The sequence below is a fragment of the Charadrius vociferus genome, unplaced genomic scaffold (genome assembly GCF_000708025.1).
Source record: "Charadrius vociferus isolate BGI_N301 unplaced genomic scaffold, ASM70802v2 scaffold90, whole genome shotgun sequence".
Taxonomy (NCBI): Eukaryota; Metazoa; Chordata; class Aves; order Charadriiformes; family Charadriidae; genus Charadrius; species Charadrius vociferus.
This window is the reverse complement of record NW_009647222.1, coordinates 5,670,269-5,689,436: the sequence shown is the minus strand read 5'-3', so window position 1 is coordinate 5,689,436 and position 19,168 is coordinate 5,670,269. Positions and strand designations below refer to the sequence as shown.

General features: G+C 38.1%; 1 protein-coding gene across 1 annotated transcript; it reads left to right on the top strand.

Annotated features, from left to right (window-relative positions):
• Positions 1 to 459: 459 nt before the first annotated feature.
• RECQL (RecQ helicase-like) lies at positions 460 to 16,435 on the top strand. Its single transcript, XM_009879666.1, has 14 exons — positions 460 to 475; positions 1,890 to 2,087; positions 4,020 to 4,199; positions 5,063 to 5,169; positions 6,116 to 6,314; positions 7,413 to 7,579; positions 8,124 to 8,205; positions 9,272 to 9,420; positions 9,503 to 9,620; positions 11,240 to 11,378; positions 12,191 to 12,282; positions 14,653 to 14,872; positions 15,763 to 15,892; positions 16,096 to 16,435. Exons 1-14 carry the CDS (start codon positions 460 to 462, stop codon positions 16,282 to 16,284), a joined length of 1,986 nt encoding a protein of 661 aa, XP_009877968.1. The 3' UTR covers positions 16,285 to 16,435.
• Positions 16,436 to 19,168: the final 2,733 nt, after the last annotated feature.

Below are 19,168 nucleotides of genomic sequence, written 5' to 3'. Positions count from 1 at the left end.
GTTCAACATAATTTGTTCAGAGTTTTGTGTAAAATAGTCTTTGAAGAGATGAAAAAAAAAAAAGAGGTTGAAGGTAGGTGAATGACTGGTCTATATTAGACCATGCTTCTTGTAGAAAATTATAAGTTGGTCAAAATTCACTTGGTTTCATGTAGAAGGCCAGTGAGCTGTAGTCTTAGGAACTGGTTGTGGTATCTGCCCCTTTTGCAGAAGGGAAAAAGTGTGTTGTCATCTGATTGGGCATATTTATATGGGCACATTAAATGAACTAGTACTTAAACTGTTAAATTAACACCTTCTATGTTAATGAATAATCTCTTGCAGTAACTTTGTTCTAAGTTTAAAAGGATTACTCATGAAATAATTTTTCTTTTTTTAAAATTTATTTTATTTTATTCTTAGTGACAGGTACTTGGTTAAATAAGATCTCCTAAGGATAACATTCTCTAATTTCCAAAGATGGAAGCTGTTGCAGGTAATCCAAAATTAGTATTCAATATGTTCGTTTTGCTATCTTTTAGCTAACAGACATGGTCACCTGATGTTAGTGATTGTTACTTACATGAATTTAGTGTATGTAGAAAAGAATTTATGGGTCTATATTATTACACTTCAGTTTGTGGGGTCTATGTTATTATACTTTAGATTTGAAGAAAAAGTTCTTTTACTGGATAACTCTTTGTTTCTTAGATAAAAACTAAAAGGACTTTCCTCAAGGAAGTTACTTTTTTCCATATTTTTAAAACATGCTTTGTATTTTAAGATAGTTTCAACTCTTTCCTGCTGAGTAGCAGTGGGCTCTCAGGAAGACAAATGTCCCCGTTTTGTGCCATTTTGTAATGAGGGTATCTTTTTCCATTTCACACTTTTTTGCTTCCATAAGCAGATTATCATAGCTGCTATGCTTGGACCAAAATCTCTTATTTTGCGGGGCAGGGGGGAGGAAGACAATTTCTTCTTATGCTTTTCTGACCTGGCTCTGAAATAGTGACACAGGCCTGGCATGCTGTGGTATGTGTTAATTATTCTTTCAAACCCTGGGGACTGGATTCTAGAACACAGATTCACAGTCATTCACACAGATATATATTAAGATGTAAAGAGGCAAATTCCTGCCAAAGATTCACTTATGTAACCCAAGTTTTGGGGAGAATTTACTTCACATTTTTCAGATCTGTAGAATAGCTTGTATTCACAAAAGCTTTTGTCCTCTGTGTTCTAACCTTGACATTCAGCAGATCCTCTGTTTCTGCATAGGAGGGAGATCTGGGTGCATAAAATGTAGCTTTTTGGTAATGTCCCTATTTCCACCTTCAGAAGACCCTTTACTTGCTGAGATTAATGTTGCTTCTCATGTGTAAATGCTTTCTATTAAAAATGTTCTAATATTGTGCTCGCTCCTTGGCTGGAGTACTCGTCTTCATTGTAACACTTGCAGCTATAATATCAGGGCAGATGCGATATGCTTTTCACTGCTTAAGATGCATCTGCAGAAAAGAAAATAATTTCAAGTGTTTCTCTGGAGAGGCACTGCTTTTGGTAAACTAGATTGTGATATTTATTTTTTTTTTCACTATTAATCAACGCGGGCAGTGATGGTGTTGTGTGTATCTCATCAGAGATGACAGCTTACATTATACCCGTGTATATATGACCTACTAATATAACAAATGCGTTGTTAAGCCTTGCTAAGTATTTTTACATGGCATATACAATATTAGATGCTATAATCTTATCAGTGTACCTGTCAGGCTTTCTGTTTCTCTAGGTTGCTTTTTGTTGGTGTTTAATTTTGATTGTTCTCGATCAACAAATTAAATGTAATTTAAAACTGGGATTAGCATGTTACTGTAGTTTCTATTCTGCCTTCACCTTGCTTTTCCCTTCAGTGCTAGAGGAGGTACTGGTTTCCATTGAAAATGAGCTGCAAGCAGTGGAGATGCAGATTCAGGAGCTTATGGATAAACAGCAGGAACTCATTGAAAAGAAGAAGAGGGTAAAGAGCCTGATAAAGCAGTCCTCAGGAGACGTGGAGGCAGGTGGAAGTAAAGACACCGAAACCTCACCTGAAGCATGGAACAAAAACGGTTTGCAGAGTCAAATTCCGATATTCTAACATAGAAGTAAAGTAATTCAATAGGGGGAAAGATGTGTTCATACAGAGTTTTGTTTGGGTAATGATATTGTCCTATTTAATTTTTGTCCTTAACTTTCTGGACATTCCTAAATACTAATCTGAGATCCTCTGGACAGAATTATCACAAGAATGGCCTGTTATAACTACTTTTACTCCTTGCGTGTTGCAAAGTCACAACTTGATTTGGTTTGCTACAAGAATCCCAAAGTAAGCCTGGATTTATTGCAATACTTATATTCCCTGTTTATTTATGTCCTGAAAATAATTACTCTGGATCTTTTCAGGATTTTATAATAACAATCTTGCACTCTCAAAGTTACTTCTTGCTGTCTTTGTGTTTCTTTTTGCTTGAGTGGGTAGGACATTGATTGTGTCTACCTCACTGTCTTACTAAATTAACTGTTATGTAGCCTCACTGTTTACCAAATTAATGCAAATTAGATGGATGCTGACTGCCAAAAGTAACGTAGAATACATTAGTATGGTAGAGTTATTCCAAGTGGCAGCTACCCCATGGTGGTGTGAGGGCTGTTGTTCTTTTGAAAGTGCTGTCTTTCAAGTTAAACATTAACTGAAGTCCTGGATAGCTGGTGGGTCTTGACCATGTTATGCCTAGCCAAATTCAATTCAGATCTCTTTATTATTTTTTTTCCCTCCTCTTTTAATTCACTTGTGATTTGGAAATGCGTTGTTAATTTCTGCCTATATCTTTTGTATATATCCTCTTTTTTGGCTTTTTTTAAGTAATGAAATTAATTTTGTAGTCTAATTCATATTTAACTGTGTTTGAGAAAAGTGTTCTGCCTGTGTAAGAATACTGATACTTTAGAATTGCAAATTGATGCTCTTGAACAAATCAATTTGTTTTGGGTAACGTTGTGCCTAATTATCTCCTCCTGTGCTTTGAAAACTAACATCTTTGCAATCAGATGCTGTGTACGTGTTGAATAAGAGTAGTAGCTAAATTTAGTCCCAGTATAAAGCTCACTGAAGTCAATGGTAGGCTCTTGGTGGTTTCAGAGACCGTTCTATCTTGGCTGTGCTCTCTGTAGCAGTTAGGAAGCAACGACACCTCGAGTCCCAATGTTAATTTGTGCATTGCATGTCATGCACATGCATATTGCATGCATAGCCTGGAGTTCCCACAGTTTTTCCTGCATTTTAATTTTAATAATATGAAAATGGTTAATATGCTTTCTGATGCATCTGAAATTTAAGGTTTTACAGTATTAGCTCTTTAAATGATGCAGTCTTTAGCTCTTTATTGAAAAGAAAAAACTATTATAGACATATTGGGGCGATTATTTGGGGGTAGATTAAGCTTCCCCTCCCCCCCTCTTTTTTTTTTTTTTTTTTTAATAAATGCTTATTATCTCTGGAATATGTGGAGAAAATGGTAGCCCTGGCTTCATTATACTATTTGTAATCGCTGCATTTGTATGAGGGAAGCATTTGGGCAACTTAGTAGTGAGACTCTTGTAGGGCTCATTGTCTGGTTTTATTTATTTTCAGGATGAGCTTCTCATTTCCATTTAATTATGGACTAATCAGTTAACTTGATCATTAGCACTTTGAAGTTCTTCATCTGCTTGTGAGTTTTTAGCATTAGTTCACATTTATGTGCAATGAGAGCCTTTAGTCTGGAGCTGGATTGTGTTTATATTTCATAGGGCTTTCAAAGGTCCACCTTAGATATTCGTTTATACAGACTCGGGTTATGTGTAGCTTTTTGTGTGCCATTTTTGAATCTTTGAACACTTTCCCAGATCTAAAATTGTATTGCTTCTAGATTTATTATTGTATGTGCAAATTGTCCTTCCTTCTTACAGATGAACAAACTTGGCTATGAAACATGTTTGGTTTTTTTTTTTTCCTTTAACAGATTTTCCATGGTATGAGAAGATAAAAACTGCACTGCAGAGCAAGTTTAAACTCCAGAAGTTTAGGTCCTTGCAACTTGAAACAGTAAATGCTGCAATGGCGGGAAAGGACATATTTCTTGTCATGCCTACAGGTGGTGGGAAGAGCCTTTGCTATCAGTTACCAGCTGTCTGTTCTGATGGTATGTAATGGTATTGTCTCCCTTTTATAGTTTTTTGGAGAATAAACATTATATTGGCATCTAATATTACAGTATGGGGAAAAAAGAGCAAAGATACAAGAGAAAGATTTACTAGAAATATTTGCTTTGCTCTCTTACTTTGTCTTCTCTGAAGGAGCAATAGCAACTTAAAAAAAATGTGCCTTTTAGATGTGATTTAGATTTAAATAATTTATCTAGGTTCCTCAATACATTATATTATTAAACACTGAAAAAACTTTTTAGAAGTTCGTCACTATTTTTTTTCTTTCTTTTAATTTTAATTCAGTATACAGACTGTAAATTATTTAAGTATGGATATCTGTTGTTTGTCTGTTCCACTCTAAACTTTTAGCTTCAGATTATTTGGGGGAGACTTTCTGTATTAATTTTTTAAACATAAGTATCCAGTTCTAATTTCTAAGCTTTTTTTGAAAGATAGCCCATCCAATTTCGTGGAAGTTTACTTATTTGCAATATACCAATACCAAATATACCGATACCTAACATTGCTTAGTTGTGTGGTAAATTAGCACCTCACAGATGTGAATCCAACTTTGTTTGTTTCATATATTAGTTCTTATACTCTGCTTGTTGCAGCTCCGTTGTCTGCAGTCTAGATTCTAAGAGAAGGTGCACGTCACAGGCAGTTGGATGGAAGTATCCCTGCGTGACCTGGCACTCGCTTACCAGCTCTCTAGGAGGGTAATCTGAAACTGTGTGTGAAGCTTAAGCTCACATTTGGCAGTTCTTTCAAAGCAGGGCCGATGCATTAATAAAAAGTATTCGAGGAGGTATTTGTGACATCTGAACTGTTCAATTTGCACGATGATTGATTGTTACAGGTTTCACACTCGTGATATGTCCTTTGATATCACTTATGGAAGATCAGCTCATGGTTTTGGAACAGCTTGGTATTTCTGCAACTTTATTAAATGCCTCAAGCAGTAAGGTATGTTTAACTGCCAAGTCTTCATGGCTTTTGTGGTGTATGTGCCAGCGTCTTCCCTCTGTCTGTTATTTATGAATACTGAATGAATGGCAGTTTTATCAGCTAATGCCATTCTGTCAACAGTATCTTGCCAGCTACGTGCTGTGATGTGGATAATGCAAATAAGTATCTTGTGTTCCTGTTTTAATGACAAACACGCATGTAAGCCAACACCTTTCGTGGAATAAATAGATTTCATGGGACTGTTTAGAGGATGTTAAGTACCTTTGGCTGATGTGTGTTTCTAGACTTCAGAGAAGATTGGAGTGGGTGACTTTTGTCCACTAGTAACATGTTAAATAGTACAGGCTTTTACATACATTTATCTTACTTTAGGATGGTAAGCTGTTTGATCCAGAGGCCAAGAAGCAACTTATTTCCCAGTCTGTTATTAGTCAATCACTTTTTACAGTGAAATATATATTCCTGACTGCCAGGAGGCCATGGTCATTAACTTGCATGTGGCACTGGATTTGATAGGTTAGTGGCTTGATGCAATGTGCCAAACTTGGAGCCTGCTTTGAGACAGAGTGCATTGAAAATTCAGTAATAAAGATTGCAGTTTTGTGTAAGAAATTATTTTACACTTGTTATATCACAGGCATGTTTGGTACATTATAGTTTATTAGGAAAATACTGATATTACATGATGAAGCTATGACAACTATTCAATAGTTTGCTTTTTCAAAGCTCTGTGACAGATTTTCCAAGTATTAAAATCAACATTTGATATATAAAGATCTTCTGGAAAGACTTATAGCAGTGGTAAATACTATGTAACAATTTGTCAGTATCTGTTAATTACCCTTATGAATTGTTAATTACCTCTTAAGAATCTTCGTACTAAGCAACTTCAGTGTGTTGTCCTAATATGTTAGCCCCCAATTTCTTCTTTTGTTTTGAACAGGAACACGTGAAGTGGGTTCATGCCGAAATGCTAGACAGAAATTCACAACTGAAGCTCATTTATGTGACCCCGGAGAAGATTGCAAAAAGCAAAATGTTCATGTCAAAGCTAGAGAAAGCTTATCAAGCAGGGTGTCTTGCTCGCATTGCTGTAGATGAGGTCCACTGCTGTAGTCAATGGGGCCATGACTTCAGGCCTGGTATGCTCATTAGAAATGCAGTTTGCGGTGTTATTCAGGCATCAATAAATAATGAGTTAGGCCAGAAATAAAGCCTGGTGCTGCCTTCATGTGTTAAGTAAATACTTAGTGTGTGGCAAGTACCTGTGTTAGCTCAAGGGCTTTAAATTTAATTCACGAATGACTATATCCTTGTCCAGGAGCTAAGTTTATGCAAATGAGGTGATCTCAATGTAAATTTTGCTGTCAGTGTTCTGAAAAACTCCTAAATCGGTTAACTTTACAGCCATCTTTGATTTACTACGACATGAAAAAGTGTCATTCTGTACACCTCTCCCTAACACTCTGGTGACAGAGGTAGAGCATTTTGTAAATTCATGAGATGTATTTTAATTGTTTCTAAAACAAGTTGAAGCAAATGCCCTTGACTTGCAGGGAAAGAAAGTATGCTTCAGTTTATTTCCTATCTTGTTAGTTGTAGATTACTGTTACTCACTGGTTATTCTTGTTTTGCCTTTGATAGAACACCTGATTTGAAGCAGTAGTAACAGTAAAGTCAGACTTTGCAGTTTTGTTAGAAAGTGGCGTCTGAGCAAAGAGCTGTGCCAGTTAAACGGGCAATGCGGAATTTTGATATGTGCCTCTGGCTGCATTTCTGTTCTAAGGCAGCAAGTGATTGTCAGCACTGAGCCATTAGAATCTTTCCTTAGTACAGGCTTGTCTATGTATCCAAATTCCACGTTGCTTGTTTATTAGCAAAGCTGTGGTTACTGAAAAGCTGTTTGTATAAACAGACCTGCAAAATAACCTGAATGTTGATTAATGTGATGCCACTTATATTTTTCTAACTTTTTAAGAACTTCTATTTCAATATGTTTTGCCTTCTGAATTGTGGCTGCTTTTATAACATTCAATTAGAAGAGAAAGCATCTATTTTGATAAATGCAACCTTTTTATTACTTCATTTGGATGTATCAATTATTTCTGTAGTAAATTGATCAGTAATAACATTTATTGCAGTATTACCCCATTGAATGCTATCTACATTAATATCTTTTTTAGCTTTGGATCTATGGTACAAGAAATCTTTTACTTTCCCCTTTTTGTTTTCTTGTTTAGACTACAAGTCTCTTGGTATCTTGAAAAGACAGTTTCCCAATGCTCCCTTGATTGGATTGACAGCAACTGCTACAAATCACGTTTTAAAGGATGCTCAGAAAATTTTGCATGTTCAGAAGTGCATTACTTTTACTGCATCTTTCAACCGGCCTAATCTTTACTATGAGGTATGTCTTATTATCTGTTTGTTTGACTGCATTGCAGTCATAGTATCTTCTGTAAGTTGATGAATTTTAGAATAGTTTTTCAATTACACATTTTAATAATAAATAGCTTTTCAACTGAATGATGATGTTCTTTCACGAATTCATCTTGCTGAACTTGCTGTCATCTGCAGAGGAGCTTGGGCTGCTCGGTCTTTGTGATCAAGGCTTACTAGGTAGGACTGTGTACAGGGGAGAGGTAGGTAGCAGGCTCAGACTGCTTCCAAATTGTTGGTAAAAAAGTCATATGATTGCACAAAGTTGTGAATTATTGTGTTGTACAGTATTTTCAGTTTGATCACAATTTCTTTTATTGTTCTTCATGGGAAAACTTGTGCACTTTTTTCTATGGACTTCTGAGATGTCATCTGACTGCATCAAGGGAATCTAGTTATTTTGGTTAAATGGCAGAATAGTGTTTATTGTACTGGAAGAAGTAGAATAATAGGATTGTTTGACAGATTGTGCGCCCACTTGAACTCTGGCATGTGTTTATTATATTTTTGAGGTTCGACATAAGCCTTCAAATAATGAAGATTTCATTGAGGACATAGTTAAGATCATTAATGGCAGATACAAAGGACTTTCAGGTAAAAAGTGTAAAAAAGTTTAAAAAAAAAAGTTATTTTTTATAATTGTCACCATTACAGGGACGTAGGGATGTTTTCAGGTGTTCCTGAAACATGTAGAGAAATTCTGCTTTCACCGTACGTTAAACATCCAGCATTAAAAGAAATTAAATTTAATGAGATTCGTAGCTTGAATAATTACTCTTTTCAGTCATGAGTATTTAAATTTCTTTACAGTTTACTTATGTGTTCTAAAGTATTGAAATACAATGTTGTGATGTATATAGAACAATGCTTACACAGATAAGAGTGATAGCAATTTTTAAGATTGTAAAAACAAGGCTCAGAAAAGGTTGTGTTTTTAAATCATGCATGTGGCATTTAGTATCTATGTGTCAGGATACTTACTGTCTTTAACACTACTTTTTCATATTTGATCATGAGATTCATTTATTACTCAATGCCCAGAATGGGTGTGTGGTGGGGTGAATTGCGCTTTTGTGATGAATGCGGAACTGTGAAAGTTGGATTTTGTGTAGTGCATAAATTATGTACTACAAATAAAAAGGAGAGCCATATTACAAAGACAACAGAACCCAATTTTCTGGAGCAGTAGTCTGTCCCTGTCTCTGCTGTGGAACTCTGTGGCTGTGCCAAGCAGCTCCTTGAATACAAACTGTGCTAAAATGATCACAAATTGCATGGGTCTGTGTGTAATCCTTGACTTAACACAGACTGACTATGACAAAAAGCAGATCTATCTGAAACCTCAGGTGAGATGTCATAAGGAACAGCACCCCTTTACATAAGCATTAATAACCATTGTCTTCCTTGAACATTAATAGAATACTTCCGTGATTGTGTGGATTGGCACCCCTATTTTCTCTTTGGCTTCCAAGTCAAAACTGCTATTTGAAGTTTCATTCATGGCTACCAATACTGCAGACTGAATAGGCACAGAGATTGTTTACTTGTTTTATTTGTTAATTTTTAAGTTAATAAAGCTTTCAAAATTGTTTTTAAATATTGGGGATTGTTTGGGTTTTTTTTAAGACATTACAGTAAGACATCTTTCACTTTTGTGCAGGAATCGTTTACTGTTTTTCTCAGAAGGATTCTGAGCAAGTTACTGTGAGTTTGCAGAAACTAGGAATTAAGGCAGGGACTTACCATGCAAACATGGATGCTAAATATAAGACCAAAGTTCATAAAGGGTGGGCAGCAAATCAAATCCAGGTAAAGATACTTTTCATAGATTTATGTCTCATTGAAACAAATTGTGTTTTGTTACCTTGATGGTTTCTTAATCTTATTTCAGGTTGTAGTGGCGACTGTTGCTTTTGGCATGGGAATTGATAAACCTGATGTGAGGTTTGTAATTCATCATTCTATGAGCAAATCCATGGAGAACTACTACCAAGAAAGTGGACGTGCAGGTATTGTAGGAAATGGGTTTGGCAAAGTAGTCATTTGCATCTGTTAAATCAGTAATAATATACTTTGATTTCAGCCATTTGTGCAAAGTGTCTTGTCTTTGAAACAGGTTCTAAAGTGTTTGAAACAGGTTCTAACGGCACTCTGCTTCTGTAAAGAGGCTTGAAAGCAAATCTAAATTACATTAACGATCTCGGGACTCTGTACTGCAGTGTAGCAAAGAATGACTGGGTACCTAGCCCTTTACTCAGCATTTTTTTTAATTACTTGATTTTTGTGACGTCTGTGCCTTACCAGAATAATTTCATAACAAGACATTGATTTGATGTATGTTACAGAAAGGATTTTTTTTTTTTTTTACTTTGCATAGCAGCTGGGATGCGTGATTTGCTCAGATTTTGACTAGGTGGTGTCTAATCTCTATGAATTTCAGTGGCCACAGAAATACAAGTAGGCTGGGGAGTCTGGAGCGGGAAATTTTAAGGATTGATCAATGTATAGCAGCACTAAATGGCTGTTATGGCTAAGAAAAAATGTTTTTGTGGTGTATTGCTTTCCTTTGGGTTTTTTTGACTTTGTGCATTATTACTTTTTCAAAGACAGATTTGAATCTATCATGTGGAGGAAAGATTTTTAAGGACCCTAAGGGGCAATTGGTTGAGATTTTAACTGTGCCTGTATGATAGAAATTGGCCTTAATGTAGACCTAAGAAATACAACAGTCACTGAAGTTTGTGGGAGTTTGCATCTGTTAGATGCACTAGAGAGACAAGGACCATATAGGTGCTGAAATAGTTGTTTCACGATGTTTATCAACTTGAGGTGATTAGAGCAAGCTTTTGTGTGTTTCTTTTTCATAACTTGATTTAAATGACATTCTTCTGGGTGGGGGATTAATTAAACACTGCTACTGATTTGCCTGAACACACTACTTCTCTTATGAAAGCTTCCTTTTTCCACTTGACTGCCCATATAAGTGAAGTAATTCCTTTCTGTTATAAGTTAAACTTTTAAGAAGCTTAGGTTTTTTGGACCTTTTCTGCTCTCTGGATCTTGTAAACAGCAGGAGGGCACCCATCAGCACATCATTGGAAAGATGATCTAAGTTCAGCTGTAGAAGACGCAGTTGGTTTTAAATGGAATATTTTGTGAAATCATACCTAATTGTCTCTTCATTTATTACCGTTAATACCTAATAAGGTATTTGAAGCTCACAATGTCTTTTAAACAAGAATTAGGCTTCAAGATGTATTTGGCTAGCATTTTCCAAGAGGTGTTAGGCTGAAAAAAAGGGGGTTTCACTGACGTTCTGTATGATGTTAATATTTTTTCAGTTGTTAAGGAGTCAAAATCTTCATTGTGTAATATTTTCAGTCTGATTGATTCTGTAGTTGTAAAAAGCTGTTCTAAATCTATTTATTTCTAGTCTGTATCGTGCTATATTCTATTGCCTAATACGTTATGCTTGGTGTTCTCTGCTACAGTCATGCACTCTCAATATAAGGGCTGCAGAAGCCTATGCAGATAAGAGCGGAATTTGTACCAGAAAATGCTACACTTAAAGTAAATCTCTTCTAAAGTGTCAAGGCTAATTTTTTTTGTTTATTTTAATGTGTTGCAGGTAGAGATGACCAAAAAGCTGACTGCATTTTATATTATGGTTTTGGAGATATATTCAGAATCAGCTCAATGGTAGTGATGGAAAATGTAGGGCAAGAGAAGCTGTATGATATGGTGTCTTACTGCCAGAATATGAACAAGTAAGTTACTGTGGTGGGTTGGCTGCATCATTTTTGAATAGTTAGGCTAATTTTGTTGGGTTTTTTAGAGGGTGTTTTTTTTTTTAAATAAAAAGTGCTGAACAAAAAGCCCTACAAAACAACAACAGAACAAAAAAATAGCCACCGCACTATAGAAACTCTACCATTGTAACAGTCTTGAGTTTGGAGTTTGTGGTTTAGCTGCTCAGTATGTGTCCTTTTGCACATAACTGAATGTTGGTGTGTTGCTTGCCAGCTTCAGGATAAAGTTCTGGAAACAATTATGTTGAGATAAAATATCTGTCAACAGTGTTTGGATTTCAAATCCCATTCAGAGCAAATACTGCAATGCTGTGTTTTTTACTCTCAGATACCAGTGTTTCGTGGACATACAGGAATCTGCATGTGCTTAAAGCTTCATCCACTGCACTGAGCTGTATGGAAAACACTTGTGTCTATGTCATGGACAACTTGTGCCTTCAGTATAGCCTTTGTTGGCCACAGTCTAAGAATTAGTTTGTGTTCTTAAGATTTTTCATTCTGTTGGATTGCAGATTATACTTACTTTGCTTTAACCAAACTGTTCCTATAGCAGCGTTCAGTATTGCTGAAAGCTACTAGTTACTCCTCTTAGTGTAACTGACAGGGAATACTGTGTTGCAGTGTTTGCTCATTTTTCCTGAGATAATTCTTCATGCTTGTTTTCAGATATAAGCTGATCCAGAGGATCTTTTTCTTGCTGCTTTCGTGATTTATGACATGGATAAATATGTTTATGTTCTGTAGTCTCTCTTTGCTCTCTGCTCTTTCAGGTGTCGCCGGGTCCTCATAGCCCATCATTTTGATGAAGTATGGGATTCTGCAAACTGCAACAGAATGTGTGATAACTGCTGTAGAGAGAACTGTAAGTAAATTGTTTTTTATAACCAAGGACAGAGAATATGGAGAAGGTCGGCGTCAAGAGATACCTAGTTTAGACAAACTGTAAGCAACTTTTGCAAAGTGTGCTCATCATACTGCTTGTTTCCAAGGTTCTTTTGTTATAAATATCAGTTTTTTGTGGCTTAGTGTTGCCAAATTCAGGGTGTTTAGCAGGATGCTTCCAGGCATGGCAGACACTTAGGTATCTTTCAGGCTCAGCCATGTAAGCTCTGGGGCAAGGGGGAGATTGGCTTACCTGTTTTAAAAAGATTCTGGTATGTGTTGGGGTTTTTTTCAGGATTTTTTGGGGGGTATGAAAGCTTTATTTTGAGAAGGGCCCTCTTGCTCTGTACATGCCAAACTGTTCACACTTAGGCTGTGAGAAGGCACAATTTGCACATGTCCTTTTACAACTTGCCTGGTAAAATCTCTGAGGATTTTAGTATCGCATACTCATGAGACCTGCCTGTGTCAGGACTGTGCATGACAGTTGTGCGGAACAACTGAGCACACTAATTCAGGATTTTGCTGTGTGTTAGCCCTAACAGCACAATGGTGTGTGTGCTCTTCCTTTGGAAGCAAGCTGGGATCATAAGAGGGGAAGCATATGGGCTGGACTTACAGGGAACTTGGGAGATGAGCTGAAACAGGACCTGCTGCGTGGTAAAGGAGGTTCCTTTACCTCCTTTACGCAGTTCTGGGACATAAGGTTTTTTTGCTGCTTTGCCCACAAACATCTTGGGCAGTGTTGGGTAACTAGCTTAAACTACACTTTCATGGGTGATCATTGGATGCTTTAACTGTCATGTTGGTACCCATCCAGAAAGCCATGAGTCTCTGAAGATGCACAAAGTATCTATTGTTGCACTTACTAAGTGAGAACTCTGGTTTAGGCATGGGTAATCCCATATAAAGCGAGAAAGCTCTGAAAAGAGTGATGAGAAAAAGTTGGGCTTGGACATCTAACTGGACACACAAAACCACCTTAAATTTCTTTGAGGACCAGGTGAATTGTAATATGTGCAAAATACCCTCTTCTCATACCTCGTATCTGTTGCAAAGAGCTTGGATAATGTAATGATCAGCATTTAAAAAACTTAGGAGCAGCTCTGTATTCAAAACTGTTCTCATAACTAGACTTTATTTCCCTGTACATTTTTTGGGGGGGTAAAGTAGACAGAATCACAGAATGGTTAGGGTTGGAAGGGACCTCTGGAGATCATCTAGTCCAACACCCCTGCCAGAGCAGGGTCACCTACAACAGGTTGCACAGGACAGTGTCCAGGTGGGTTTTGACTGTCTCCAGAGTGGGAGACTCCACAACCTCTCTGGGCAGCCTGTTCCAGTGCTCCACTACCCTCAAAGAGGTTCCTCCTCATGTTAAGATGGAACTTCCTATGTTCAAGTTTGTGCCTGTTATCCCTCGTCCTATCACTGGGCACCACTGAAAAAAGACTGCTCCCACCCCCCTGGCATCCTCCCTTTAAGTATTTGTAAGTATTAATAAGATCCCCCCTCAATCTTCTTTTCTCTAGACTAAAGAGACCCAAGTCCCTCAGCCTTTCCTCATATGAGAGATGTTCCAATCCCCTAATCATCTTTGTAGCCCTCATCTTTGTAGACAAAGCAAAGATATTTATCTTCTTTTTTTTTTTTTTCCTTTACACAGTTAGTTATATCTGTATGATAAAACTGTTCTACAAAATCATGCAAGTAACAATGTCTTGTTATATTCTGGTTGGAAATGGGGCTTAGTTGAAATTGTTACTGGGATCAGAGGTTAAGAGTATGGAGCTGGCTTGCACCCAAGACTTACAGGAGCCATATGATGAAATATAGTTGAAATATATCCTGTTTACTGCTGATTTACGCCCAGGGCCTTCTGATACATAAGCAAGGTCCGAGGAAACCTAGCAGTAGTACTAGTTTCTCAGTACTTATTTCTTAGTATTGGAGGAGGCAGTTGGTGTAATTCTATGCCATGGTCTGATCAGGCAGTAGAAACACGATCATTATGTGCTACAGGGATGTGTTAGTGCTCAGAATAATTATTCATGATGAAGCTAATTTGTATAATGAAATTAATACTTTTTTTTTGTCTCATTTTGTCCGTAAGTGTCTTGAGAGAAGAAAAGTTTGTGTACAAATGTATCCTAATTTAATGGAGGGAAAGTTACAGCTTTATTTTTTAAGTTATAGTTTAAAAACAAACAAAAAGCATTGCTATTATCTACATATATTTCTATAAATATATAAAAATGCATATATATGTATACGCCTAATGTATATATGGATACTATCTAAGTACCTGTAAATAACTTGCTATTTAAATGTTACTCACTTTTGTTTGTAGCATGTGAGAAAATGGATATAACAGGATACTGCAGGGATCTAATCAAGATACTCGAACAAGCTGAAAATATGAGTGAGAAACTCACGCCACTGAAATTAATTGATGCGTGGTCTGGGAAAGGTGTATCAAAACTCAGGGTGGCTGAAGTTACTCCACCAAAGCACCCTCGAGAGGAACTGGAGAGAATTATTGCCCATTTACTGCTGCAGCAGTATCTGAAGTATGTAAGATAACTGCTGATTTTTTTTTTTTAATATCTAGTAGTCTTTTTCCTTTACTCTCGTGTCTCTTCTGTATAGTATTAATGGATACATTCTGTAGCCTCATTTTTAGCCTTTATTTCAGATGCATTTAATGTATTTAAGAAAAACCTCAAAAGATTACTGTATTTCTACTTCAAAATCTTAAAACAGAAGTTGAAAGAACATTTGAAAGGCTGCATCTCTTGCAATTTTAAAAAGCTGGGGTCTTCTGTATTTAGGTTGAACCTTTAAATCTGCAGCAGGCTTCATTTTGAAGAAAATCTGCTTGTTTATGCACAGTCCTTTTACATTCCATGGTTAACAAAGCAAATGGGGTTACCCAGATGAAGGCTATGTCAGGACAGACTGGCTAATGTGGAAGGTGGTACTCGGAAATTTTAAGAACATACAGTGAAAATAACAACAGTACTTCTCTTGTAACCTGGCTGTGTGCTATGTAGTTTGTCTTTTCATATAGTTTTAGAAGTTCCAAGAATGAGTGATCCCTCCCTTAATCCCTTTATTTTTGTCTTAAATTTTTTCTTGGCATCTGTTTATACAGCTAGCTTTTTTAAGAAAGTGAGCAGATGACTTATTACATCTTTTTTCCTCAATTTCCTCCATGTATTCCACCAGATTGGTATCTGTGTGTGTGTGTGTGTCTGTAAAGGTTCACAAACTGAACTATGCTAAGAGTTGGCCAGGCTTGCTCTAAGTTAAGTGGCTGTCCACTTGAATAGATAAAGCAGAATCAACCTGCTATTTGGAACATCCATCAGAAGAGTTAACATGTCCCGTTTTTCCCCTGCATGGTCTAGCCTGTCTTTGTCTCCAGCCTTCTCTTGTAACACTGATTTAATTTATGCAGGGAAGACTTCAGCTTCACAGCATTTGCTACAATATCCTACTTGAAGATAGGACCAAAAGCAAGTCTGCTGAAAAATGAGGCACATGTCATCACTATACAAGGGATGACAAACAAGAAGAGTGTTTACAAGGTATTTATATCTGTACTGAGTTGCTATATAGGTACCTTTTCCATTATAGTTTATTTTAATAGTTTGGTATCTGCTCAATATATTTTTCATAGTAAAGCAATCAGCAGGATTTAAAATAGATCTCATCTTCTCTCTTGTGTGGGAACACTGAAAAAGAAGGATAACAATGTTAGAATTTTAATAGAATTGTTTATAACTTACAGGACAAACCCTCTCAATCTTCGAATTCGAAAGGAAGCAGACAAAATGCTCAGACTGTTTCAAAGACTGTCCAAGATTCAGTGGTGAAGAAGTCACAGGAACATAAACGGCCTAACTGTGGTTCTAACTTAAAAGCAAAGAAGCTTAAGCTTCAGACAGGTGGAGATGACCAACCAGTAGTTCTTGACTGAGTTTCACAGACTACATTTAGGATCCAATCATGTTTGCTTCTCCATGGACAATGCAGTGTGTAAGTTCAGTTTGTGTTCTAGTAATGGTATTTTTTGTGCATTTTTTAATAAAAAAAAAAACTACAAGGAAACAAGTATCTTTAAAACCCTCAAATCTAGAAAAAGTCTACTAGTCAAGGGAAAAATACTTAGTATCAAAATAACTGGGGCATATCTTATGATATAGCAATGACTACCATGTGTAAATAATTACTGTGTTGCCTTTTTAACTTTTTTGGGAGTATACTCTACAGTAACACTGTTACAGGATCATGCAGGCTGGAAAGGACTTCCAGAGATCATCTAGTCCAACCTCCTGCTCAAAGCGGGTCCAGTTGGAACAGGGTGCGCAGGGCTGTGTCCAGTTAAGTTTTTTGACCGTCCCCAAGGATGGAGATTCCACAACCCCTTTCAGCACCTGTTCCAGTGTTTGACCACCTTCATGACAAAAAAAGAAAAAAGGATATTTCTTAGAGCTAGTCGTTATCTCCTGTATTGTAACTTGTCTGTTGCCTCTTGTCCTACTTCTGTGCTTTTCTGAGAAGAGTGGCCCCATTGTTGCTCTTCCATTAGGCAGTTGAAGACAACAGCAAAATTACAACAATGCCTCCCCCCTGGCTTTCTTCTTTTTCAATCTGGAAAAATTCAGTTCTCTGTTTCTCTTCTCTAAGCCCCTTCTTCTCCTCTCAGAGCGTCTAGGCAGCTTGGTAGCCCTCTGCTAGACTCAATCCCGTGCATCAGTGTTTCTCTTACTGGGAAGTGCAAAACTTAACCCAGCACCCTAGCTGTAATCTCACAAGTGCTGAATACCCAGAAAGAGTAATTTCCCCCAGAGTTACGTTTGTATTAATATAGTCTACTATGCACTTGTCGTCTTTGCTGCAGGGGCACACTGCCGATTCATGTTCAGCTTGTTATGTACCGGGAACCTGGGTCCCTTTCTGCAAAGCTACTTTCTAACCAGTCTGAGGCAAGCCTGTACTGTTGCGTGGTATAGCTCCATCCCCGGTGCAGGACTTCGCTTTTGCCTTTAACTCAGAGGTCCCTGTCAGCCCATGTCTGGGTCCCTGTGAATAGCAGCCCTGCTCTCCAGTGTATCAACAGCTCTCCCAGCCTTGGTATTGCCTGCAGGCTGGCTGGAGCATCCCTGTATCCAGATTGTTATCGAAGACCCTAAACTGTATTGGCCCCAGTATCGATCTGTGAGCGTTGCCCCTTAGTAAATGGCCACCAGTTGGACTTTGTACCACAGATCCTGATTCTTGAACCTGGTGGTCCAGACAACTTTTGACCTACCTTGTTGTACATTTATCCAGTCTATATCTCACTGATATTTTTAGCGGTAAGGAAATTATAGTAGATCATGTCAAAAGCCTTGCTAAAGTCAAGGTATACCATATCCATTGCTACCCCCTTATTCACACAGGCAGTTATCTCAGTCAGTCTGGTGGATCAGGTACACGTTGCTTCTGGTAGGTCTAGCTGGCTGTTCCAAATCACCTTTGTGTGTCTGAAAATATCTTCTGGTATTATTTGCTCCTTAATTTTTCTAGGGGCTGTGGTGAAGCTAACTGGCATATAATTACTTAGACCCTCCTTTTTGCAGATGGGTGAGATATTTGCCTTTTCCCTATCGTCAGGAACCTCCCCTAGTCTCCAAGTCCTTTAAGAAGTGACAGTCTTGTGGTGACCTCAGCTAGCTTCTGCAGCACCCCTCAGTGCTGCATTTGTGTGCAGCCAGTTGGCTTAAGTGATCTGTAACTCCGCCTTCCCCTACGGCTTTACTCCCACCAACTGTTAGTAGGTTTGGGGACCTGAGAGGTCTGAGGGCAAACCTTACGAGTGAAAATGAGGCAAAAAATAGGAGTACCTCAGTCTTTTCCGTGTCCTGTGTCACTAGCTTGTTTACATCTCTAGGCAGTGGGGACCATACTTTCCTTACCCTTCCTTTTGCTGCTAAGGTACTTACAGAAGGTATTTCTTATTGCCTTTCACATCCTTTCCTAGTTCCACCTCCAGCTGGGCACTGACTTTTCTAACTCCCTCCCTGTGTGCTCAGGTAATGTCTCTATTTGTTCTGGCTATCTTGTAACTTCTGCCTCCTTTTTGTGTTTGAGCTAGCTGAGGAGTTCTCTGTTCCCCCATGCTGGCCTTCTGCCTCCATTGCTTGACCTTCTGCACAGAGGAATAGACTATTTGTGCGTTGAGAAGGTTGTGGTGTGGAAATCAAGCAGCTCTCCTGAGCCCCTTTGCCTTGCAGGGCAGTCTCCCCGGGATCCTGACAAGCATATCCCTGAACAGGCTGAAATCTGCTCTCCTCAGGTCCAGGGTAGTGGTTCTACTATGTCTTCCTCACTTCTGTGTTGAGTTTAAAATTCTGAATCACAGAGTCACTAAGCAACATCTGGAATCTGGGAACCTAGTAAGTAACAAACCTGTTCATATCTCCAAGTCAATGTGGGCCTCTCTCCCCCACAGTAGGGATTCTCTGGTAACTCATCTTTTTCTTCAGTGTGTGAACACTCGGCTCAGGTTCAGCTGGCATCAGTGCATTCCTTGGTGGAGTCATCATCATCGTCGTCTTTCTCAGGGCACTGTACCTACTCTGCAATGGCAGAGCTGCAGGTGGAAAAGGAGCCCTCTGCGTTGCTGGAAGCAGGAGGTTTACAGCCTTCCTCCTGTGGGAGTCTGCATCCACTGCTCCTGTGAGGGTAATCTCAAGGTTTTTCCTCCTTTGCAGTGCAGGGCTCAGGTGGTCTTTACCTCTGCAGAGTCTCTGTGAAGACCCTGCTATCTCCTGGCTGCTACACAGGCTGCTCATCTCCTCCTCCAGCTCCTTCACCCA

Coding starts and splice junctions, on each gene's coding strand:
- RECQL (XM_009879666.1), top strand. Junction 2,088..4,019: donor TGAAGCATGGAACAAAAACG/GTTTGCAGAGTC, acceptor TTCCTTTAACAG/ATTTTCCATGGTATGAGAAG. Junction 4,200..5,062: donor ACCAGCTGTCTGTTCTGATG/GTATGTAATGGT, acceptor TGATTGTTACAG/GTTTCACACTCGTGATATGT.